We start from the raw sequence: 26,104 nt of genomic DNA on the forward strand, positions 1-26,104 counted from the left end.
GAGCACTGTGCTGAATGCTTGGGAGAGGACGATAATAATAACAACAATAATAATAATAAGGGCCGGAATCCGGGATCGGGGTGAACCAGTCAATCGATCGGTGCCTGCTCTGTGCGGAGCACTGTACTGAATGCTTGGGAGAGGATGATAATAATAGTAATAAGGGCCGGAATCCGGGATTGGGGTGAACCGATCAATCGATCGGTGCTTGCTCTGTGCGGAGCACTGTGCTGAATGCTTGGGAGAGGACGATAATAATAACAACAATAATAATAATAAGGGCCGGAATCCGGGATCGGGGTGAACCAGTCAATCGATCGGTGCCTGCTCTGTGCGGAGCACTGTACTGAATGCTTGGGAGAGGATGATAATAATAGTAATAAGGGCCGGAATCCGGGATTGGGGTGAACCGATCAATCGATCGGTGCTTGCTCTGTGCGGAGCACTGTGCTGAATGCTTGGGAGAGGACGATAATAATAACAACAATAATAATAATAAGGGCCGGAATCCGGGATCGGGGTGAACCAGTCAATCGATCGGTGCCTGCTCTGTGCGGAGCACTGTACTGAATGCTTGGGAGAGGATGATAATAATAGTAATAAGGGCCGGAATCCGGGATTGGGGTGAACCGATCAATCGATCGGTGCTTGCTCTGTGCGGAGCACTGTGCTGAATGCTTGGGAGAGGACAATAATAATAATAATAATAAGGGCCGGGATCGGGGTGAACCAGTCAATCGATCGGTGCTTGCTCTGTGCGGAGCACTGTACTGAATGCTTGGGAGAGGACGATAATAATAATAAGGGCCGGAATCCGGGATCGGGGTGAACCGGTCAATCAGACAGTGCTCCCCTCCCCACAGCACCTGTATATATGTTTGTATACGAATTTATTACTCCATTTATTTTACTTGCACATATTTACTATTCTATTTATTTTGTTAATGATGTGCATCTAGCTTTATTTCTATTTATTCTGATGACTTGACACCTGTCCACAGGTTTTGTTTTGTTGTCTGTCTCCCCCTTCTAGACTGTGAGCCCATTGTTGGGTAGGGACCATCTCTATATGTTGCCACCTTGTACTTCCCAAGAGCTTAGTACAGTGCTCTGCACACAGTAAGCGCTCAATAAATACGATTGAATGAATGAATGAATGAATGCTTGCTCTGTGTGGAGCACTGTACTGAATGCTTGGGAGAGGACGATAATAATAATAAGGGCCGGAATCTGGGATCGGGGTGAACCGGTCAATCGATCGGTGGTTGCTCTGTGCGGAGCGCTGTACTGAACGCTTGGGAGAGGACAATAATAATAATAAGGGCCGGAATCCGGGATCGGGGTGAACTGGTCAATCGATCTGTGCTTGCTCTGTGCGGAGCACTGTGCTGAATGCTTGGGAGAGGACAATAATAATAACAATAATAATAATAATAAGGGCCGGAATCCGGGATCGGGGTGAACCGGTCAATCGATCGGTGCCTGCTCTGTGCGGAGCACTGTACTGAATGCTTGGGAGAGGATGATAATAATAGTAATAAGGGCCGGAATCCGGGATTGGGGTGAACCGAACAATCGATCGGTGCTTGCTCTGTGCAGAGCACTGTGCTGAATGCTTGGGAGAGGACGATAATAATAACAATAATAATAATAATAAGGGCCGGAATCCGGGATCGGGGTGAACCAGTCAATCGATCGGTGCCTGCTCTGTGCGGAGCACGGTACTGAATGCTTGGGAGAGGATGATAATAATAGTAATAAGGGCCGGAATCCGGGATTGGGGTGAACCGATCAATCGATCGGTGCTTGCTCTGTGCGGAGCACTGTGCTGAATGCTTGGGAGAGGACGATAATAACAACAATAATAATAATAAGGGCCGGAATCCGGGATCGGGGTGAACCGGTCAATCGATCGGTGCCTGCTCTGTGCAGAGCACTGTACTGAATGCTTGGGAGAGGATGATAATAATAGTAATAAGGGCCGGAATCCGGGATTGGGGTGAACCGATCAATCGATCGGTGCTTGCTCTGTGCGGAGCACTGTGCTGAATGCTTGGGAGAGGACGATAATAATAACAACAATAATAATAATAAGGGCCGGAATCCGGGATCGGGGTGAACCAGTCAATCGATCGGTGCCTGCTCTGTGCGGAGCACTGTACTGAATGCTTGGGAGAGGATGATAATAATAGTAATAAGGGCCGGAATCCGGGATTGGGGTGAACCGATCAATCGATCGGTGCTTGCTCTGTGCGGAGCACTGTGCTGAATGCTTGGGAGAGGACAATAATAATAATAATAATAAGGGCCGGGATCGGGGTGAACCAGTCAATCGATCGGTGCTTGCTCTGTGCGGAGCACTGTACTGAATGCTTGGGAGAGGACGATAATAATAATAAGGGCCGGAATCCGGGATCGGGGTGAACCGGTCAATCAGACAGTGCTCCCCTCCCCACAGCACCTGTATATATGTTTGTATACGAATTTATTACTCCATTTATTTTACTTGCACATATTTACTATTCTATTTATTTTGTTAATGATGTGCATCTAGCTTTATTTCTATTTATTCTGATGACTTGACACCTGTCCACAGGTTTTGTTTTGTTGTCTGTCTCCCCCTTCTAGACTGTGAGCCCACTGTTGGGTAGGGTCCGTCTCTCTCTATATGTTGCCACCTTGTACTTCCCAAGCACTTAGTACAATGCTCTGCACACAGTAAGCGCTCAATAAATACGATTGAATGAATGAATGAATGAATGCTTGCTCTGTGCAGAGCACTGTACTGAATGCTTGGGAGAGGACGATAATAATAATAATAAGGGCCGGAATCCGGGATCGGGGTGAACCGGTCAATCGATCAGTGCTTGCTCTGTGCGGAGCGCTGTACTGAGTTCTTGGGAGAGGACGATAATAATAAGACACGGAAATCTGTGAAGTGTTCCATATTTTTCTGGAATGCCGTCCCTCCCCACATCCGCCAAGCTCGCTCTCTTCTTTCCTTCAAGGCCCCACTGAGAGCTCACCTCCTCCAGGAGGCCTTCCCACACTGAGCCCTCTCCTTCCTCTCCCCCTTCTTCCCCTCTCCATCCCCCCCTGCCTCACCTCCTTCCCCTCCCCACAGCACCTGTATATATGTATATATGTATATATGTTTGTACGGATTTATTACTCTATTTATTTTACTTGCACATATCTATTCTATTTACTTTATTTTGTTAATATGTTTTGTTTTGTTCTCTGTCTCCCCCTTCTAGACTGTAAGCCCACTGTTGGGTAGGGACTGTCTCTAGATGTTGCCAACTTGGACTTACCAAGCTCTTAGTACAGTGCTCTGCACACAGTAAGCGCTCAATAAATACGATTGATTGACTGATTAATAATAATGGCATTTAAATGCTTACTATTTGCAAAGCACTGTTCTAAGTGCTGCGGAGGTTACAAGGTGATCAGGTTGTCCCTTCGGGGGGGCTCACAGTCTTCATCTCCATTTTCCAGAAGAGGGAACTGAGGCCCAGAGAAGTGAAGTGACTTGCCCGAAGTCCCACAGCTGACAATTGGCAGAGCCGGGATTCAAACCCACAACCTCTGACTCCAAAGCCCGGGCTCTTTCCACTGAGCCACGCTGCAGTGCTCTGCACACAGTAAGCGCTCAATAAATACGATTGAATGAATGAATAAATGACCGTATTGAGTGCTTACTGTATTTAGAGCACCGTCCAATACAACAGAATTAGCAGACGCTTTCACTGCCCATCATATGCACATAGAAGCAGCGTGGCTCAGTGGAAAGAGCCCGGGCTTTGGAGTCAGAGGTCATGGGTTCAAATCCCGGCCCCGCCACTTGTCAGCTGGGTGACTTGGGGCGAGTCACTTCACTTCTCTGGGCCTCAGTTCCCTCATCTGGAAAATGGGGATGAAGACTGTGAGCCCCCCGTGGGACAACCTGATCACCTTGTATCCCCCCCAGCGCTTAGAACAGTGCTTGGCACATAGTAAGCGCTTAACAAATACCATTAAAAAAAAACAAACAAAAAACCAAGATTACAGTCTAGAGGGGGAGGCGGACACTCAAAGGAGTCGATAAATCGTTTATAATGTAGAATTTAAAGATGTTTACATAAGTGCTGTGCCGTTGGAGGTGGGGTGAGTACCAAGTGTCCAAAGGTCAAGGAATGGAGTTCATAGATGGTGAGGGAGGGAGTAGGGACTGTCTCTATATGTTGCCAACTTGTACTTCCCAAGCGCTTAGTACAGTGCTCTGCACACAGTAAGCGCTCAATAAATACGATTGATTGATTGATTGAGAAGGGGCACAGAGAAGTGAAGTGACTTACCCAAGGTCCCACAGTAATAATAATGATGGCATTTGTTAAGCGCTTACTATGTGCTGAGCACTGTTCTAAGTGCTGGGGGGGGAATACAAGGTGATCAGGTTGTCCCATGGGGGGCTCACAGTCTTCATCCCCATTTTCCAGATGAGGGTACTGAGGCTCAGAGAATAATAATAACAATAATAATAATAATAATGATGGCATTTGTTAAGCGCTTACTATGTGCAGAGCACTGTTCTAAGCGCTGGGGGGATGCAAGGTGATCAAGTTGTCCCACGTGGGGCTCACAATCTTAATCCCCATTTTACAGATGAGGGAACTGAGGCTCAGAGAATAATGATAATAATAATAATAATAATAATGATGGCATTTGTTAAGTGCTTACTATGTGCAAAGCACTGTACTAAGCGCTGAGGAGGATATAAGGTGATCAAGTTGTCCCACGGGGGGCTCACAGTCTTCATCCCCATTTTCCAGATGAAGGGAACTGAGGCTCAGAGAATAATGATAATAATAATGATAATAACGATGGCATCTGTTAAGCGCCCTGAATCTAAAACGGCGTTTTCAGCCCCCAGAAGTGCTTTCCCTGGAATTATTCATTCATTCAGCCGCACTTATTTATTTATTTATTTTGCTCGGACACATTTCATCATCATCAGTCGTATCTATTGAGCGCTTACTATGTGCAGAGCACTGTACTGAGCGCTTGGGAAGTACGAACTATTATTCTTATGATACAAAATATTTATTCTGTTTATTGTGTTACTATGCCTTGTTTTGTTCCGCTCAGTAAATATGATGGAATTAATGACCGAAGCTGCGGTGGTCTTTCGTTCCTTTAGTACGAAATGCTTCACGTGACGCCTCCCATGGGACCCCCAGACGTGATCAGGAGGAGTCCCCTCGCGGACGCCGGGGGCTGGCTGGACGTCGACAGGGAGACCCTGCGGCACACGAAATACCCCAACGTCTTCGGCATCGGAGACTGCACCAACCTGCCCACGTCCAAGACGGCCGCAGCCGTGGGTGAGTCCTGTTTGTACGGATTTATTACCTTTAGTGTACTTAATGATGGCATTTATTAAGCGCTTACTATGGGCAAAGCGCCGTTCTAAGCTCTGGGGAGGTTACAAGGCGATCAGGGTGTCCCACGGGGGGCTCACAGTCTTCAGCCCCACTTTACAGATGGAACTGAGGCCCACTGAAGTGACTTGCCCAAAGTCACACAGCTGACAATTGGCGGAGCCGGGATTTGAACCCGTGACCTCTGACTCCAAAGCCCGGGCTCTTTCCACTGAGCCACGCTGCTTCTCTGAATAATGATGGCATTTATTAAGGCTGACTATGGGCAAAGCGCCGTTCTAAGCGCTGGGGAGGTTTCAAGGCGATCAGGGTGTCCCACGGGGGGCTCACAGTCTTCATCCCCACTTTACAGATGGAACTGAGGCCCACTGAAGTGACTTGCCCAAAGTCACACAGCTGACAATTGGCGGAGCCGGGATTTGAACCCGTGACCTCTGACTCCAAAGCCCGGGCTCTTTCCACTGAGCCACGCTGCTTCTCTGAATAATGATGGCATTTATTAAGGCTGACTATGGGCAAAGCGCCGTTCTAAGCGCTGGGGAGGTTACAAGGCGATCAGGGTGTCCCACGGGGGGCTCACAGTCTTCATCCCCACTTTACAGATGGAACTGAGGCCCACTGAAGTGACTTGCCCAAAGTCACACAGCTGACAATTGGCAAAGCCGGGATTTGAACCCGTGACCTCTGACTCCAAAGCCCGGGCTCTTTCCACTGAGCCACGCTGCTTCTCTGAATAATGATGGCATTTATTAAGCGCTGGCTATGGGCAAAGCCCTGTTCTATGCGCTGGGGAGGTTACAAGGCGATCAGGTTGTCCCACGGGGGGCCCACAGTCTTAATCCCCACTTTACAGATGAGGGAACTGAGGCCCAGAGAAGTGAAGCGACTTGCCCAAAGTCACACAGCTGACAATTGGCGGAGCCGGCATTTGAACCCATGACCTCTGACTCCAAAGCCCAGGCTCTTTCCACTGAGCCACGCTGCTTCTCTGAATAATGATGGCATTTATTAAGCACTGACTATGGGCAAAGCACTGTTCTAAGTGCTGGGGAGGTTATTGGGTAGGGACCGTCTCTATATGTTGCTGACTTGTACTTCCCAAGCGCTTAGTACAGTGCTCTGCACACAGTAAGCACCCAATAAATGCAGTTGAATGAATGAATGAATGAAGCTGATCAGGTTGTCCCACAGGAGGCTCACAGTCTTCATCCCCACTTTACAGATGAGGGAACTGAGGCCCAGAGAAGTGAAGTGACTTGCCCAAAGTCACACAGCTGACAATTGGCAAAGCCGGGATTTGAACCTGTGACCTCTGACCCCAAAGCCCGGGCTCTTTCCACTGAGCCACACTGCTTCTCTGAATAATGATGGTATTTATTAAGCGCTGATTATGGGCAAAGCGCCGTTCTAAGCGCTGGGGAGGTTACAAGGCGATCAGGGTGTGCCACGGGGGGCTCACAGTCTTCATCCCCACTTTACAGATGAGGGAACTGAGGCCCAGAGAAGTGAAGTGACTTGTCCAAAGTCACACAGCTGACAAGTGCTGGAGCCGGGATTTGAACCCGTGACCTCTGACTCCAAAGCCCGGGCTCTTTCCACTGAGCCACGCTGCTTCTCTAATAGTTAATAGTTCTAAGTCCCTCTAGTAAAGACAGATAAGATCTTTCTTTAGAATACTTTATTATTAGTACAGTGCTAAGCGCTTAGTAAGCGCTCAATAAATATGAAAGAATGAATGATTATTATTATAAATGATAATAATTGGGGTATTTAAGCGCTATTATGTGCCACGCCGTGTACTGAGCAAGTCACTTCACTTCTCTGTGCCTCAGTTTCCTCACCTGTAAAATGGGGATTAAGACTGTGAGCCCCACGTGGGACAACCTGTATCCCCCAGCGCTTAGAACAGTGCTTTGCACATAGTAAGCGCTTAACAAATACCATCATCATTATTACTATTATTATTATTACTCCATGCTGCTTCTGACAGACCACAGTGATTCTCACCATTATTCATTCATTCATTCAATTGTATTTATTGCACGCTTACTGAGTGCAGAGCACTGTACTAAGCGCTTGGGAACAGGAAGGGTAAGGACTTACTGTGTGCAGAGCACTGTACTAAGCGCTTGGGAATAGGAAGACTAAGTACTTACTGTGTGCAGAGCACTGTACTAAGCGCTTGGGAATAGGAAGAAAAAGTACTTACTGTGTGCAGAGCACTGTACTAAGCGCTTGGGAATAGGAAGACTAAGTACTTACTGTGTGCAGAGCACTGTACTAAGCGCTTGGGAATAGGAAGAATAAGTACTTACTGTGTGCAGAGCACTGTACTAAGCGCTTGGGAATAGGAAGGATAAGTCCTTACTGTGTGCAGAGCACTGTACTAAGCGCTTGGGAATAGTAAGACTACTTACTGTGTGCAGAGCACTGTACTAAGCGCTTGGGAATAGGAAGAATAAGTGCTTACTTTGTGCAGAGCACTGTACTAAGCGCTTGGGAATAGGAAGAATAAGTACTTTCTGTGTGCAGAGCACTGTACTAAGCGCTTGGGAACAGTAAGAATAAGTGCTTACTGTGTGCAGAGCACTGTACTAAGTGCTTGGGAATAGGAAGAATAAGTGCTTACTTTGTGCAGAGCACTGTACTAAGCGCTTGGGAATAGGAAGAATAAGTACTTTCTGTGTGCAGAGCACTGTACTAAGCGCTTGGGAACAGTAAGAATAAGTGCTTACTGTGTGCAGAGCACTGTACTAAGTGCTTGGGAATAGTAAGACTAAGTACTTACTGTGTGCAGAGCACTGTACTTAGCGCTTGGGAATAGGAAGACTAAGTACTTACTGGGTGCCGAGCACGGTACTAAGCGCTTGGGAATAGGAAGAATAAGTCCTTACTGTGTGCCGAGCACTGTACTAAGCGCTTGGGAATAGGAAGAATAAGTCCTTACTGTGTGCAGAGCACTGTACTAAGCGCTTGGGAATAGGAAGAATAAGTGCTTACTGTGAGCCCACTGTTGGGTAGGGGCTGTCTCTATATGTTGCCAATTTGTACTTCCCAAGCGCTTAGTACAGTGCTCTGCACACAGTAAGCGCTCAATAAATACGATCGATGATGACGATGATCAGTCGGGCTTCAGTTGCTGGGGCGACCAAAGTGCTGCCCTTTCTTTGTACGTCTTCCTTATTTTATTCATTTATTTTATTATTAACGTGACTCGTTTTATTGTTTTTCCTATTTCTCATCCAGCCGCCCAGTCTGGAGTCCTTGATGCAACCATCTCTTCGGTGATGAAGAGCCAGACCTCAGGGCGAAAGGCAGGTCTCTCCGTTCCCCGTGGCTCCTGTACTTATTGAGCGCTTTCGGTGGGCGGAACGGCGTACTGGACGCGGTGGAAAATTCCCGGCCAAGGAAACCGTGGCTGGTCCGATCCAAGAGCGGACCGTCCGGCTGGAGAGGTGGAATTGTCACGGATGTTCATTCAATCGTATTTATTGAGCACTTACTGTGGGCAGAGCACTGTACTAAGCGCTTGGGAAGTGCAACCGTAGTTGAGGAGTTCAATCAATCGGTCAGTCGTATTTATTAAGGGCTTACTGGAATAGTAAATAGTATTATTAATACTAATAATAGAGAAGCAGCGTGGCTCAGTGGAAAGAGCGCGGGCTTTGGAGTCAGAGGGCGTGGGTTCGAATCCCGGCTCCACCCATTGTCAGCTGTGTGACTTTGGGCAAGTCACTTCCCTTCTCTGGGCCTCAATTCCCTCATCTGTAAAATGGGGATGAAGATTGTGAGCCCCCCATGGGACAACTGGGTCACTTTGTAACCTCCCCGGCGCTTAGAACAGTGCTTTGCACATAGTAAGCGTTTATCAAATGCCATTATTATTATTATTATTATTGTTATTATTATTAGAAATGAAACAAGAGCCCTTTTTTTTTTTTAGAAACCGTAGTTGAACAGTCCAATCAATCGGTCAGTCGTATTTATTAAGGGCTTATTGGAATAGTAAATAGTATTATTAATAGTAATAACAGAGAAGCAGCGTGGCTCAGTGGAAAGAGCGCGGGCTTTGGAGTCAGAGGTCATGGGTTCAAATCCCAGCTCCGCCCATTGTCAGCTGTGTGACTTTGGTCAAGTCACTTCCCTTCTCTGGGCCTCAGTTCCCTCATCTGTAAAATGGGGATGAAGATTGTGAGCCCCCCATGGGACAACCGGGTCACTTTGTAACCTCCCGGCGCTTAGAACAGTGCTTTGCACGTTGTAAGCGTTTAACAAATGCCATCATTATTATTATTATTATTACTATTAGAAATGAAACACAAGCCCTTTTTTTTTTTTTTTAGAAACCGTAGTTGAAGAGTTCAATCAATTGGTCAGTCGTATTTATTAAGGGCTTACTGGAATAGTAAATAGTATTATTAATAGTAATAATAGAAAAGCGGCGTGGCACAGTGGAAAGAGTGCGGGCTTTGGAGTCAGAGGTCATGGGTTCAAATCCCGGCTCCACCCATTGTCAGCTGGGTGACTTTGGGCAAGTCACTTCACTTCTCTGGGCCTCAGTTCCCTCATCTGGAAAATGGGGATGAAGACTGTGAGCCCCCCATGGGACAACTGGGTCACTTTGTAACCTCCCCGGCGCTTGGAACAGTGCTTTGCACATAGTAAGTGTTTAACAAATGCCATTATTATTATTATTAGAAATGAAACACGAGCCTTTTTTTTTTTTTAGAAACCAGAGTTGAAGAGTCCAATCAATCGGTCAGTCGTATTTATTAAGGGCTTACTGGAATAGTAAATAATATTATTAATAGTAATAATAGAGAAGCAGCGTGGCTCAGTGGAAAGAGCGCGGGCTTTGGAGTCAGAGGTCATGGGTTCGAATCCCAGCTCCACCACAAGTCTGCTGTGTGACCTTGGGCAAGTCACTTCACTTCTCTGAGCCTCAGTTCCCTCATCTGTAAAAATGGGGATTAAGACTGTGAGCCCCCCGTGGGACAACCTGATCACTTTGTAACCTCCCCAGCGCTTTAGAACAGTGCTTTGCACATAGTAAGCACTTAATAAATGCCATTATTATTATTATTAATAATAATAATAATAGTATTATTATGGTCCAGGTGGTGAGGAAGGGTGGATCTGAGAAATATTGTGGAGCGAAAACAGATAGGACGTCTTCCCCCTTCGTCTAATGTCCGCTCTGCTTCAGCATCACAAAATGCCTTTTCTACCCCATTGTGGTTTGATTTATTTTATTTTATTTATTTTGTTTTTATTTATTTATTTTATTTCATTTATAATAAAATCTATTTATTTTGTTAATTTAATTTATTCGTTAATTTTCTTAATTGATTTTGTTAATCTGTCCTCTCTTGTCCAGTGCCCTGCTTCCCCGTTGTTGACCTAGTTTTACAAGTTTTACAAGTAAGCGCCACCCCTCTAGATCCTCATGGATAAGGAGCCTATGCCTACCAACTCTGTTAAAATTGCCCTCTATTATATTGTTATATAGTACAATATAGTACTATAGTGTATATAGTATACTATATAGTATATATAGAGTTAGTATATATATATATATAGTTAGTACAATATAACTCTATTACGTTGTACCCTCCCAAGTGCTTCGCGCCACAACACAATATTTTACTTGTGCATATCTATTCCATTTATTCATTTCATTTTGTCAATATGTTTTGTTCTGTCGTCCGTCTCCCCCTTCTAGACTGTGAACCTGCTGTTGGGTCTCTCGATGTTGCCAACTTGGACTTCCCAAGCGCTTAGTCCAGTGCTCTGCACACAGAAAGCGCTCAATAAATACGATTGATTGATTGATTGAATAAGCACTCAAAACCAAGCGCTTAGAACAGTGCTCTGCACACAGAAGGCGCTCGATAAATATGATTGATTGATTGAATAAGCACTCAAAACCAAGCGGTTAGTAGAGTGCTGTGCACACAGTAGGCGCTCAGTAAATATGATTGATGGATTGATTGATTGAATGAGCACTCAAAACCAAGTGCTTAGAACAGTGCTCTGCAAACAGGCGCTCAATAAATATGATTGATTGATTGAATAAGCACTCAAAACCAAGCGCTTAGAACAGTGCTCTGCATACAGATGGCGTTCAATAAATATGATCGATTGATTGATTGAATAAGCACTCAAAACCAAGCTATTAGTAGAGTGCTGTGCACACAGTAGGTGCTCAATAAATACGACTGATGGATTGATTGATTGAATAAGCACTCAAAACCAAGCGCTTAGAATAGTGCTCTGCACACAGTAGGCGCTCAATAAATACAATTGATGGATTGATTGATTGAATAAGCACTCAAAACCAAGCGCTTAGAATAGTGCTCTGCATACAGATGGTGCTCAGTAAATACGATCGATTGATTGAATAAGCACTCAAAACCAAGCGATTAGTAGAGTGCTCTGCACACAGTAGGTGCTCAATAAATACAATTGATGGATTGATTGGTTGAATAAGCACTCAAAACCAAGCGCTTAGAATAGTGCTCTGCATACAGATGGTGCTCAATAAATACGACTGATTGATTGATTGAATAAGCACTCAAAACCAAGCGATTAGTAGAGTGCTCTGCACACAGTAGGCGCTCAATAAATACGATTGATGGATTGATTGATTGATTGAATAAGCACTCAAAACCAAGCGCTTAGAATAGTGCTCTGCATACAGATGGTGCTCAGTAAATACGACTGATTGATTGATTGAATAAGCACTCAAAGCCAAGCGATTAGTAGAGTGCTCTGCACACAGTAGGCGCTCAATAAATACGACTGATGGATTGATTGATTGAATAAGCACTCAAGAAATACTATTAACCGATCTTATTGGTTTCCAAGTGGGATTTGCTTGCGGGCGAGGGGGGATCGCGTCTAATGCTTCCTTTCCCGGCCGTGCATTTCAGTACGACGGCTACACGTCCTGTCCCCTCGTTACGGGCTACAACAAGGTGATACTGGCCGAGTTCGACTACGCGGCTCAGCCTCTGGAGACCTTCCCCTTCGACCAGAGCAAGGAACGCCTCAGCATGTTCCTCATGAAGGCCGATCTCATGCCTTTCCTCTACTGGAACGGTTTGCTCAAGTGAGTGGCGGGCCCCGGCCGGGCCTGCGGTGGCCGTCCCCCGGCCCGTGACCCCCGAAGGGATGGAGTCTCGGCCCCTGACGACTCTCTCTTTCCTCACAGGGGATTTTGGGGAGGCCCCGCTCCCCTCCGGAAGCTGTTCCACCTCGGGATGAGCTAGACGGCCCGTGCTTCGCGCCCTTCCCGCCGACTCTGGGCCACAGCTCGAAATTGCCGACGTCCAACCCCGCGCGGAACGTTTAGCCCAACAGGAGAACCCAACGTCAGAGGGTCTCTGACAACCCCCTCTGCTCCAGTCCTCTTCCCCGCAAAAGTTTTTCCCACGTCCATTCCGCTGGCGGGGAGCGTGGCCCCGAGAGCAGAGGAAAAAGCTCTCTGAGGGGGTGTTCCCCACGGGGGGCCCTCGAACCATTTTTATAATTTTTTTCCAGACCATCGTCATAATTGTTATAACTTTTTTCCAGAGCGAAACCATCGTCATAGTTGTTATAACTTTTTTCCCGGAGCAAAACCATCGTCATAGTTATAATTTTTTCCCAGAGCGAAACCATCGTCACAGTTGTTATAACTTTTTCCCAGAGCAAAACCGTCACAGTTGTTATAACTTTTTTCCAGAGCGAAACCATCGTCATAGTTGTTATAACTTTTTTCCCGGAGCAAAACCATCGTCATAGTTATAATTTTTTCCCAGAGCGAAACCATCGTCACAGTTGTTATAACTTTTTCCCAGAGCAAAACCGTCACAGTTGTTATAACTTTTTTCCGGAGCGAAACCATCGTCACAGTTGTTATAACGTTTTTCTCAGAGCGAAACCATCATCATAGTTGTTATAACTTTTTCCCAGAGCGAAACCGTCTTAGTTGTTATAATTTTTTCCCAGAGCAAAACCATCATCATAGTTATAATTTTTTCCCCAAGCGAAACCATCGTCATAGTTGTTATAACTTTTTTCCAGAGCAAAACCATCGTCATAGTTGTTACTATGTTGCTCCAGTCCTCTTCCCCGCAAAAGTTTTTCCCACGTCCATTCCGCTGGCGGGGAGCGTGGCCCGGAGAGCAGAGGAAAAAGCTCTCTGAGGGGGTGTTCCCCACGGGGGTCCCTCGAACCATTTTTATAATTTTTTTCCAGACCATCGTCATAATTGTTATAACTTTTGTCCGGAGCGAAACCATCGTCATAGTTGTTATAACTTTTTCCCGAAGCAAAACCATCATCATAGTTATAACTTTTTCCCAGAGTGAAACCGTCATAGTTGTTATAACTTTTTTCCGGAGTGAAACCATCGTCATAATTGTTATAATTTTTTTCCGGAGTGAAACCATCGTCATAGTTGTTATAACTTTTTCCCAGAGCAAAACCATCGTCATAGTTGTTATAACTTTTTTCCAGAGCGAAACCATCATCATAATTATAACGTTTTTCCAGAGCGAAACCATCGTCATAGTTGTTATAACTTTTTCCCAGAGCGAAACCACCGTCATAGTTGTTATAATTTTTTCCCAGAGCGAAACCATCGTCATAGTTGTTATAATTTTTTCCCAGAGCGAAACCATCGTCATTTTTCCCAGAGCGAAACCATCGTCATAGTTGTTATGATTTTTTCCCAGAGCGAAACCATCGTCATAGTTGTTATAACTTTTTCCCGAAGCAAAACCATCATCATAGTTATAACTTTTTCCCAGAGTGAAACCGTCATAGTTGTTATAACTTTTTTCCGGAGTGAAACCATCGTCATAATTGTTATAATTTTTTTCCGGAGTGAAACCATCGTCATAGTTGTTATAACTTTTTCCCAGAGCAAAACCATCGTCATAGTTGTTATAACTTTTTTCCAGAGCGAAACCATCATCATAATTATAACGTTTTTCCAGAGCGAAACCATCGTCATAGTTGTTATAACTTTTTCCCAGAGCGAAACCACCGTCATAGTTGTTATAATTTTTTCCCAGAGCGAAACCATCGTCATAGTTGTTATAATTTTTTCCCAGAGCGAAACCATCGTCATTTTTCCCAGAGCGAAACCATCGTCATAGTTGTTATGATTTTTTCCCAGAGCGAAACCATCGTCATAGTTGTTATAACTTTTTCCCGAAGCAAAACCATCATCATAGTTATAACTTTTTCCCAGAGTGAAACCGTCATAGTTGTTATAACTTTTTTCCGGAGTGAAACCATCGTCATAATTGTTATAATTTTTTTCCGGAGTGAAACCATCGTCATAGTTGTTATAACTTTTTCCCAGAGCAAAACCATCGTCATAGTTGTTATAACTTTTTTCCAGAGCGAAACCATCATCATAATTATAACGTTTTTCCAGAGCGAAACCATCGTCATAGTTGTTATAACTTTTTCCCAGAGCGAAACCACCGTCATAGTTGTTATAATTTTTTCCCAGAGCGAAACCATCGTCATAGTTGTTATAATTTTTTCCCAGAGCGAAACCATCGTCATTTTTCCCAGAGCGAAACCATCGTCATAGTTGTTATGATTTTTTCCCAGAGCGAAACCATCGTCATAGTTGTTATAACTTTTTCCCGAAGCAAAACCATCATCATAGTTATAACTTTTTCCCAGAGTGAAACCGTCATAGTTGTTATAACTTTTTTCCGGAGTGAAACCATCGTCATAATTGTTATAATTTTTTTCCGGAGTGAAACCATCGTCATAGTTGTTATAACTTTTTCCCAGAGCAAAACCATCGTCATAGTTGTTATAACTTTTTTCCAGAGCGAAACCATCATCATAATTATAACGTTTTTCCAGAGCGAAACCATCGTCATAGTTGTTATAACTTTTTCCCAGAGCGAAACCACCGTCATAGTTGTTATAATTTTTTCCCAGAGCGAAACCATCGTCATAGTTGTTATAATTTTTTCCCAGAGCGAAACCATCGTCATTTTTCCCAGAGCGAAACCATCGTCATAGTTGTTATGATTTTTTCCCAGAGCGAAACCATCGTCATAGTTGTTATAACTTTTTCCCGAAGCAAAACCATCATCATAGTTATAACTTTTTCCCAGAGTGAAACCGTCATAGTTGTTATAACTTTTTTCCGGAGTGAAACCATCGTCATAATTGTTATAATTTTTTTCCGGAGTGAAACCATCGTCATAGTTGTTATAACTTTTTCCCAGAGCAAAACCATCGTCATAGTTGTTATAACTTTTTTCCAGAGCGAAACCATCATCATAATTATAACGTTTTTCCAGAGCGAAACCATCGTCATAGTTGTTATAACTTTTTCCCAGAGCGAAACCACCGTCATAGTTGTTATAATTTTTTCCCAGAGCGAAACCATCGTCATAGTTGTTATAATTTTTTCCCAGAGCGAAACCATCGTCATTTTTCCCAGAGCGAAACCATCGTCATAGTTGTTATGATTTTTTCCCAGAGCGAAACCATCGTCATAGTTGTTATAACTTTTTCCCGAAGCAAAACCATCATCATAGTTATAACTTTTTCCCAGAGTGAAACCGTCATAGTTGTTATAACTTTTTTCCGGAGTGAAACCATCGTCATAATTGTTATAATTTTTTTCCGGAGTGAAACCATCGTCATAGTTGTTATAACTTTTTCCCAGAGCAAAACCATCGTCATAGTTGTTATAACTTTTTTCCAGAGCGAAACCATCATCATAATTATAACGTTTTTCCAGAGCGAAACCATCGTCATAGTTGTTATAACTTTTTCCCAGAGCGAAACCACCGTCATAGTTGTTATAATTTTTTCCCAGAGCGAAACCATCGTCATAGTTGTTATAATTTTTTCCCAGAGCGAAACCATCGTCATTTTTCCCAGAGCGAAACCATCGTCATAGTTGTTATGATTTTTTCCCAGAGCGAAACCATCGTCATAGTTGTTATAACTTTTTCCCGAAGCAAAACCATCATCATAGTTATAACTTTTTCCCAGAGTGAAACCGTCATAGTTGTTATAACTTTTTTCCGGAGTGAAACCATCGTCATAATTGTTATAATTTTTTTCCGGAGTGAAACCATCGTCATAGTTGTTATAACTTTTTCCCAGAGCAAAACCATCGTCATAGTTGTTATAACTTTTTTCCAGAGCGAAACCATCATCATAATTATAACGTTTTTCCAGAGCGAAACCATCGTCATAGTTGTTATAACTTTTTCCCAGAGCGAAACCACCGTCATAGTTGTTATAATTTTTTCCCAGAGCGAAACCATCGTCATAGTTGTTATAATTTTTTCCCAGAGCGAAACCATCGTCATTTTTCCCAGAGCGAAACCATCATCATAGTTGTTATGATTTTTTCCCAGAGCGAAACCATCGTCATAGTTGTTATAATTTTTTTCCAGAGCGAAACCATCGTCATGGTTGTTATAATTTTTTTCCAGAGCGAAACCATCGTCATAATCGTCGTAATTTTTTCCCAGAAATCACACGTTTCAGTCTTTAAAGCTGAACCCCAAATTCCTGTCTTTATGTGGCGTGCCAAGCCCAGATCCTTCACCCGCCGAGTCTTATTTGGACAACGGGGATGTCCAGAACCAAACTGGAAAAAAATTTATGCCCTTAGCTCATGGGCAGGGAGAAAGCTATTGTCTAATCAAACCAATGTCAATATTTCTTTGAGCACATTAAAGGGCGTGAACAAATTTCTGAGCAGGTGTGTGTTTCTTTTGTGACTCCTTATCACATAATCGTTGCTGTTCACATTCGAAGCAGACGGGAGATAATAATAATAATAATGATGGCATTTGTTAAGCACTTACTACGTGAAAAGCGCTGTTCTAAGCGCTGGGGGGGATACAAGGTGATCAGGTTGTCCCACGCGGGGTTCACAGTCATCATCCCCATTTTACAGATGAGGGAACTGAGGCTCAGAGAATTTAAGTGACTTGCCCAAGGTCACACAGCAGACATGTGGCGGAGCCGGGATTCGAACCCATGAACGCTCAATAAATACGATTGATTGATTGATATGTTGCCAACTTGTACTTCCCAAGCGCTTAGTACAGTGCTCTGCACACAATAAGCGCTCAATAAATACGATTGATTGATATTTGTACAGATTTATTACTCTATTTTGCTTGTACATATTTACTATTCCATTTATTTTGTTAATGATGCGCATATAACTTTAATTCTATTTGTTCTGACAATTTTGACACCCGTCTACATGTTTTGTTTTGTTGTCTGTCACCCCCTTCTAGATTGGGAGCCCGTTGTTGGGTAGGGGCTGTCTCTATATGTTGCCAACTTGGACTTCCCAAGCGCTTAGTACAGTGCTCTGCACACAGTAAGCGCTCAATATGATTGATTGATTGACCTCTGACTCCAAAGCCCGGGCTCTTTCCACTGAGCCACGCTGCTTCTCTGCGAAGCAGAGATGAACTTAGGCATCACCCTTGAGAAACAGCGTGGTCTAGGGGACGGGGCAGAGGCTTGGGAGTTAGAAGGACCTGGGTTCTAATCCCAGTTCTGCCTCCTTTTTTTTTTAATGGTATTTGTTAAGCGCTTACTATGTTCCAGGCACCGTTCTAAGCGCTAGGGTAGATACAAGGTAATCAGGTGGGACACGGTCCATGTCCCAAACAAGGCTCACGGTCTTAATCCTGATTTTACAGATGAGGCAACTGAGGCCCGAATAATAATAATAATAATGATGATGATGATAATAATAATAATAATAATAATGGCATTAAGCGCTTACTATGTGCAAAGCACTGTTCTAAGCGCTCGGGAGGATACAAGGTGACCAGGTTGTCCCGCAGGGGGCTCCCAGGCTTAATCCCCATTTTCCAGATGAGGCAACTGAGGCCCAGAGAAGTGAAGTGGCTTGCCCAGAGTCACCCAGCTGACAATTGGCGGAGCCGGGATTTGAACCCATGACCTCTGACTCCAAAGCCCGGGCTCATTCCACTGAGCCACGCCCTAAAACGGCCCCCGCGTGCCTACCCAGAGGCTCTGGGCATGATGTGCCCTCCTCCCCGCCTTACCTCCTTCCCCTCCCCACAGCACCTGTGTATGTTTGTACGCATTTATTACCCTATTTATTTATTTTACTTGTACATATTTATTCTACTTATTTTGTCAATCTGTTCTGTTTTGTTGTCTGTCTCCCCCTTCTAGCCTGTGAGCCCGCTGTTGGGTAGGGACCGTCTCTAGATGTGGCCAACTTGGACTTCCCAAGCACTTACTACGGTGCTCTGCACACAGTAAGCGCTCAATAAATACTATTGAATGAATGAATATTTATTTATTTTACTTGTACATATTTACCTATTCTATTTCATTTTGTTAACATGCTTTGTTTTGTTCTGTCTCCCCCTTCTAGCCTGTGAGCCTGCTGTTGGGTAGGGACCGTCTCTCGATGTGGCCAACTTGGACTTCCCAAGCGCTTACTACGGTGCTCTGCACACAGTAAGCGCTCAATAAAGACTATTGAATGAATGAATGAATATTTATTTATTTATTTTACTTGTACATATTTACCTATTCTATTTTATTTTGTCAATCTGTTCTGTTTTGTTCTCTGTCTCCCCCTTCTAGCCTGTGAGCCCGCTGTTGGGTAGGGACCGTCTCTAGATGTGGCCAACTTGGACTTCCCAAGCGCTTACTACGGTGCTCTGCACACAGTAAGCGCTCAGTAAATACTACTGACTGAATGAATATTTATTTATTTTACTTGTACATATTTACCAATTCTATTTTATTTTGTTAATATGCTTTGTTTTGTTTTCTGTCTCCCCCTTCTAGCCTGTGAGCCCGCTGTTGGGTAGGGACCGGCTCTCGATGTGGCCAACTTGGACTTCCCAAGCGCTTACTACGGTGCTCTGCACACAGTAAGCGCTCAGTAAATACTATTGAATGAATGAATATTTATTTATTTTACTTGTACATATTTACCTATTCTATTTTATTTTGTTAATATGCTTTGTTTTGTTCTCTGTCTCCCCCTTCTAGCCTGTGAGCCCGCTGTTGGGTAGGGGCTGTCTCTAGATGTGGCCAACTTGGACTTCCCAAGCGCTTACTATGGTGCTCTGCACACAGTAAGCGCTCAGTAAATACTACTGAATGAATGAATATTTATTTATTTTACTTGTACATATTTACCAATTCTATTTTATTTTGTTAATATGCTTTGTTTTGTTTTCTGTCTCCCCCTTCTAGCCTGTGAGCCCGCTGTTGGGTAGGGACCGGCTCTCGATGTGGCCAACTTGGACTTCCCAAGCGCTTACTACGGTGCTCTGCACACAGTAAGCGCTCAGTAAATACTATTGAATGAATGAATATTTATTTATTTTACTTGTACATATTTACCTATTCTATTTTATTTTGTTAATATGCTTTGTTTTGTTCTCTGTCTCCCCCTTCTAGCCTGTGAGCCCGCTGTTGGGTAGGGGCTGTCTCTAGATGTGGCCAACTTGGACTTCCCAAGCGCTTACTATGGTGCTCTGCACACAGTAAGCGCTCAATAAATACGATTGGACGAATGAATCAGTGAATGTGCCCACCCCGGATTCTGGTGTGCCCTGCAAATTTTCCTTTTTCAGCAAAGACGAGCAGTGGGAATAAGCCACCTCTCTCCGGCTGAAACGCCCCGGGAGGGTGGGAATCCACTCAGGGCGAGGTTGGCAAACAGACTTCCTTCCCTGACGCTAACTGGGACGCCTGACTTCTGGACCCAATCAAACCCTAAATAAAGTTAATTAACAGCTGCCCTCGTCCCTCGTTATGGTTATTGCAGGGTGCAGCAACCAGCCGGGAAGCGAGTGCGAGCAGGTGGGTGAGGGAGAGGTCACCACTGCCTGCGTCGCATCCTTCCCTTAGAATAATAATAATTTTGGTATTTATTAAGCGCTTACTATGCGCAAAGCACTAGTTCTAAGCGCTGGGGAGGATACAAGGTGATCAGGTGGTCCCACGGGGGGCTCACAATCTTAATCCCCCTTTTCCAGATGAGGTAACTGAGGCCCAGAGAAGTGCCTAAGGTCACATGGCAGAAGCGGCGGAACCTGGATTAATAATAATAATAATAATGTTGGCAGTTGTTGAGCGCTTACTTTCATTCATTCGTTCAGTCGTATTTATTGAGCGCTTACTGTGTGCAGAGCACTGTACTAAGCGCTTGGGAAGTCCAGGTTGGCAACATATAGAGACGGTCCCGACCCAACAGCGGGCTCTCAGTCTAGAAGGGGGTGCCAAGCACTGTTCTAAGCGCTGGGGAGGATACGAGGTGATCAAGGATGAGCATGGCGTAGTGGGCTTGGGTGTCTGAAGGTGATGGGTTCGAATCCGGCTCCATCACTTGTCTGCTGGGCTCGTGTGCCTCAGTTCCCTCATCTGTAAAATGAGGAATAAGACTGTGAGCCCTATGCGGGACAGGGACTGTGTCCACTCCGATTGGCTTGGTTTTTTTTTTTTTTGACATTTATTAAGCACTTACTATGTGCAAAGCACTGTTCTAAGCGCTGGGGGGATACAAGGTCATGAGGATGGCCCACGTGGGGCTCACAGTCTTCATCCCCATTTTACAGACGAGGGAACTGAGGCCCAGAGAAGTGAAGTGACTTGCCCAAAGTCACACAGCTGACAAGCGGCGGAGCCGGGATTTGAACCCATGACCTCTGACTCCAAAGCCCCTGCTCTTTTCCACTGAGCCACGCTGCTTGTATCCACCCCAGCGCTTGGTACAGTGCCTGGCACATAGGAAGCGCTTAATAAATGCCGTAATTAAAAACCAGCGCTTAGAACAGTGCAAAGCACATAGTAAGCGCTTCACCGTGGCTCAGCGGAAAGAGCCCGGGCTTTGGAGTCAGAGGTCGTGGGTTCAAAACTCGACTCTGCCAGTTGTCAGCTGTGTGACTTTGGGCAAGTCACTTCACTTCTCTGGGCCTCAGTTCCCTCATCTGGAAAATGGGGATGAAGACTGTGAGCCCCCTGTGGGACAACCTGATCACCTTGTAACCCGCCCAGCGCTTAGAACCGTGCTTTGCACATAGTAAGCGCTTAATAAATGCCATTATTATTATTATTATAAATGCCATCATGATTATTATAAGGTTGTCCCACGTGGAGCTCACAGTCTTAATCCCCATTTTCCAGATGAGGGAACTGAGGCACAGAGAAGTGAAATGACTTGCCCAAAGTCACACAGCTGACAAGTGGCGGGGGCGGGATTAGAACCCAGGTCCTTCCAGCTCCCAGGAATGGGCTCTATCCACTAGGCCATGCTGCTTCTCCCGTGGGAGGGAGGGCAAGGGAGGCAAATCTAATCAGCCTCTAATCTAATCTCATCTAATCTAATCTAATCTAATCAATTTGGCTCAGTGGAAAGAGCCCGGACTTTGGAGTCAGAGGTCATGGGTTCAAATCCCGGCTCCGCCAATTGTCAGCTGGGTGACTTTGGGCAAGTCACTTCACTTCTCTGGGCCTCAGTGACCTCATCTGTCAAATGGGGATTAAGACTGGGAGCCCCAAGTGGGACAACCTGATCACCTTGTGCTTAGAACAGTGCCTTCCCTTCCCCACAGCACCTGTCTATATGTATATATGTTTGTACATATTTGTTACTCTATTTATTTTACTTGTACATATCTATTCTATTTATTTTATTTTGTTAGTATGTTTGGTTTTGTTCTCTGTCTCCCCCTTTTAGACTGTGAGCCCACTGTTGGGTAGGGACTGTCTCTATGTGCTGCCAACTTGTACTTCCCAAGCGCTTAGTACAGTGCTCTGCACATAGTAAGCGCTCAGTAAATACGATTGACGATGATGATGATGCTTTGCACATAGTAAGCGCGTAACAAATACCATCATTATCATTATAGTAGGAGAGCAGGGAAGTGAGGTAGGAGGGGGCAAGGGGATCATAAAATATGATAAAAAAATAAGTAGCTGAAGATAATAATAATGTTGGTATTTGTTAAGCGCTTACCATGTGCCAAGCACTGTTCTAAGCGCTGGGGGGGATACAAGGTGATCAAGGTTGTCCCGCATGGGGCTCACAGTCTTAATCCCTTTTTTACAGATGAGGGAACTGAGGCACAGAGGAGTGAAGTGACTTGCCCAAAGTCACACAGCTGACCCAAGGCCTTCCCAGACTGAGCCGCCTCCTTCCTCTCCCCCTCTCCATCCCCCCCGCCTTACCTCCTTCCCCTCCCCACAGCACCTGTATATATATATATATATATATATATATATATATATATATGTATATTTGTACGTATTTATTACTCTATTTTACTTGTACATATTTATTCTATTTATTTTATTTGGTTTCTATGTTTTGTTCTCTGTCCCCCCCCTTCTAGACTGCGAGCCCGCTGTTGGGTAGGGACCGTCTCTCTATGTTGCCGACTTGGACTTCCCAAGCGCTCAGTCCAGTGCTCTGCACACAGTAAGCGCTCAATAAATCATCATCATCATCATCAATCGTATTTATTGAGCGCTTACTATGTGCAGAGCACTGGACTAAGCGCTTGGGAAGGACAAATTGGCAACATATACGACGGAATGAATGAATGGAAAGGCCCCATCCCTCCCTTCTGTACTCTGGTCCTCTTCCAAGGGTGTCTTGACTGGTGGAATTGTAGTGACTCCTGTTGGCTAGGGAAGCCTAGAATACATGGCAGGGGGCTCCCGAAGGAAAGGCAAACAAGTCATTTAATAATAACAATAATAATAATAATAATGGTGGTATTTGTTAAGCGCTTACTATGTGCAAAGCACTGTTCTAAGCGCTGGGGGGCTACAATAATAATAATAATAATAGTGGTATTTGTTAAACGCTTACTATGTGCAAAGCACTGTTCTAAGCGCTGGGGGACTACAATAATAATAATAATAGTGGTATTTGTTAAGCGCTTACTATGTGCAAAGCACTGTTCTAAGCGCTGGGGGGGCTACAATAATAATAATGGTGGTATTTGTTAAGCGCTTACTATGTGCAAAGCACTGTTCTAAGCGCTGGGGGGGCTACAATAATAATAATAGTGGTATTTGTTAAACGCTTACTATGTGCAAAGCACTGTTCTAAGCGCTGGGGGGATACAATAATAATGAAGGTGGTATTTGTTAAGCGCTTACTATGTGCAAAGCACTGTTCTAAGCGCTGGGGGGCTACAATAATAATAATAGTGGTATTTGTTAAATGCTTACTATGTGCAAAGCACTGTTCTAAGTGCTGGGGGGATACAATAATAATAAAGGTGGTATTTGTTAAGCGCTTACTATGTGCAAAGCACTGTTCTAAGCGCTGGGGGGGCTACAATAATAATAATGGTGGTATTTGTTAAGCGCTTACTATGTGCAAAGCACTGTTCTAAGCGCTGGGGGGGCTACAATAATAATAATAATAGTGGTATTTGTTAAGCGCTTACTATGTGCAAAGCACTGTTCTAAGCGCTGGGGGGCTACAATAATAATAATAGTGGTATTTGTTAAACGCTTACTATGTGCAAAGCACTGTTCTAAGTGCTGGGGGGGCTACAATAATAATAATAGTGGTATTTGTTAAGCACTTACTATGTGCAAAGCACTGTTCTAAGCGCTGGGGGGGCTACAATAATAATAATGGTGGTATTTGTTAAGCGCTTACTATGTGCAAAGCACTGTTCTAAGCGCTGGGGGGGCTACAATAATAATAATAATAGTGGTATTTGTTAAGCGCTTACTATGTGCAAAGCACTGTTCTAAGCGCTGGGGGGGCTACAATAATAATAATAATAGTGGTATTTGTTAAGCGCTTACTATGTGCAAAGCACTGTTCTAAGCGCTGGGGGGCTACAATAATAATAATAGTGGTATTTGTTAAACGCTTACTATGTGCAAAGCACTGTTCTAAGCGCTGGGGGATACAATAATAATAATAATAATAGTGGTATTTGTTAAGCGCTTACTATGTGCAAAGCACTGTTCTAAGCGCTGGGGGGGGATACAAGGTGATCAGGTTGTCCCATGGGGCAGATGAGGGAACTGAGGCCCAGAGAAGTGAGGCGACTTGCCCAAAGTCACCCAGCTGACAAGCGGCGGAGCTGGGATTTGAACCCACGACCTCTTTCTCCAAAGCCCGGGCTCTTTCCACTGAGCCACGCTGCTTCTCCAACAAGGTGATCAGGTTGTTCCACGGGGGGCTCACAGTCTTCATCCCCATTTTCCAGATGAGGGAACTGAGGCACAGAGAAGTTAAGTGGCTTGCCCAAGGTCACACAGCCGACAAGTGGCAGAGCCGGGATTCGAACCCATGACCTCTGACTCCAAAGCCCTCGCTCTTTCCACTGAGCCACGCTGCTTCCATTCCTTCACTCCCTCCTCCTCTAAGGGCCTGCAATAATAATAATGTAATAATAATAATGATGGCATTTATTAAGCGCTTACTATGTGCAAAGCACTGTTCTAGGCGCTGGGGAGGCTACAAGGTGATCAATCAATCAATCAATCGTATTTATTGAGCGCTCACTATGTGCAGAGCACTGTACTAAGCGCTTGGGAAGTACAAATTGGCAACACATAGAGACAGTCCCTACCCAACAGTGGGCTCACAGTCTAAAAGGGGGAGACAGAACAGAACCAAACATACCAACAAAATAAAATAAATAGGATAGAAATGTACAAGTAAAATAAATAAATAAATAAAGAAATAGAGTAATAAATATGTACAAGCATATATACATATATACAGGTGCTGTGGGGAAGGGAAGGAGGTAAGATGGGGGGATGGAGAGGGGGGCGAGGGGGAGAGGAAGGAAGGGGCTCAGTCTGGGAAGGCCTCCTGGAGGAGGTGAGCTCTCAGCAGGGCCTTGAAGGGAGGAAGAGAGTGATCAGGTTGTCCCTTGTGGGGTTCACAAGTCTTAATCCAATTGTCAGCTGTGTGACTTTGGGCAAGTCACTTCACTTCTCTGGGCCTCAGTTCCCTCATCTGTAAAATGGGGATTAAGATTGTGAGCCCCCCGTGGGACAACCTGATCACCTTGTCACCTCCCCAGCGCTTAGAACAGTGCTTTGCACATAGTAAACGCTTAATAAATGCCATTATTATTATTATTATACATACATATATATATATTTATACACATATACATACATACACACACACACATATATATATATTTATATATATATATATATACATACATACATACATACATATACCCCTATATACAAGGAAGAGAAATGCCTAATGTTTTCCTCCTCTTCCTCCTTCTCCTTCACCCGAGGGGATGATATTTGAAAGCAAACAGGTGTCCTAAATGTGCTGGGGCCTGTTGGAAAACCTGCTCCTCTCTTGCTCAAGTATAAGAAGATAATTGTTCTTCTCTCCTGGCCAGATAAGAAGATAAGGGACCCAGAGAGGACATCAGCCCAGCACAGTCCATCAATCAATCAATCAATCGTATTTATTGAGCGCTTACTGTGTGCAGAGCACTGGACTAAGCGCTTGGGAGAGTCCAAGTCGGCAACATATAGAGACGGTCCCTACCCAGCAGCGGGCTCACAGTCGAGAAGGGGGAGACAGGCAACAAAACAAAACATATTAATAAAATAAAATAAATAGAATAAATATGTTCAAGTAAAATAGAGTAATAAATACATACAAACAT

The 26,104-nt window shown here is 44.4% G+C and overlaps 2 protein-coding genes across 4 annotated transcripts in view; both read left to right on the top strand.

Annotated features, from left to right (window-relative positions):
- SQOR (sulfide quinone oxidoreductase) overlaps positions 1-12,623 on the top strand; it is a 47,433-nt gene extending 34,810 nt beyond the window's left edge. For all 3 annotated transcript variants that reach the window (XM_038767080.1, XM_038767082.1, XM_038767081.1), the window contains exons 7-9: positions 5,180-5,363; positions 8,667-8,734; positions 12,353-12,623. In XM_038767080.1, the coding sequence (XP_038623008.1) occupies positions 5,180-5,363; positions 8,667-8,734; positions 12,353-12,535 (435 nt within the window). In that variant the 3' untranslated portion in view covers positions 12,536-12,623. The remainder of the gene's footprint in view (positions 1-5,179; positions 5,364-8,666; positions 8,735-12,352) is intronic.
- Positions 12,624-12,639: 16 nt separating this feature from the next.
- Positions 12,640-17,155, top strand: LOC119945862. The gene is made up of 7 exons (XM_038767079.1): positions 12,640-14,092; positions 14,308-14,538; positions 14,754-14,984; positions 15,200-15,430; positions 15,646-15,876; positions 16,092-16,322; positions 16,538-17,155. Exons 1-7 carry the CDS (start codon positions 13,515-13,517, stop codon positions 16,794-16,796), a joined length of 1,992 nt encoding a protein of 663 aa, XP_038623007.1. The 5' UTR covers positions 12,640-13,514; the 3' UTR covers positions 16,797-17,155.
- The last annotated feature ends 8,949 nt before the right edge of the window (positions 17,156-26,104 follow it).

Source organism: Tachyglossus aculeatus, chromosome 26 (assembly GCF_015852505.1).
Source record: "Tachyglossus aculeatus isolate mTacAcu1 chromosome 26, mTacAcu1.pri, whole genome shotgun sequence".
Lineage (NCBI taxonomy): Eukaryota > Metazoa > Chordata > Mammalia > Monotremata > Tachyglossidae > Tachyglossus > Tachyglossus aculeatus.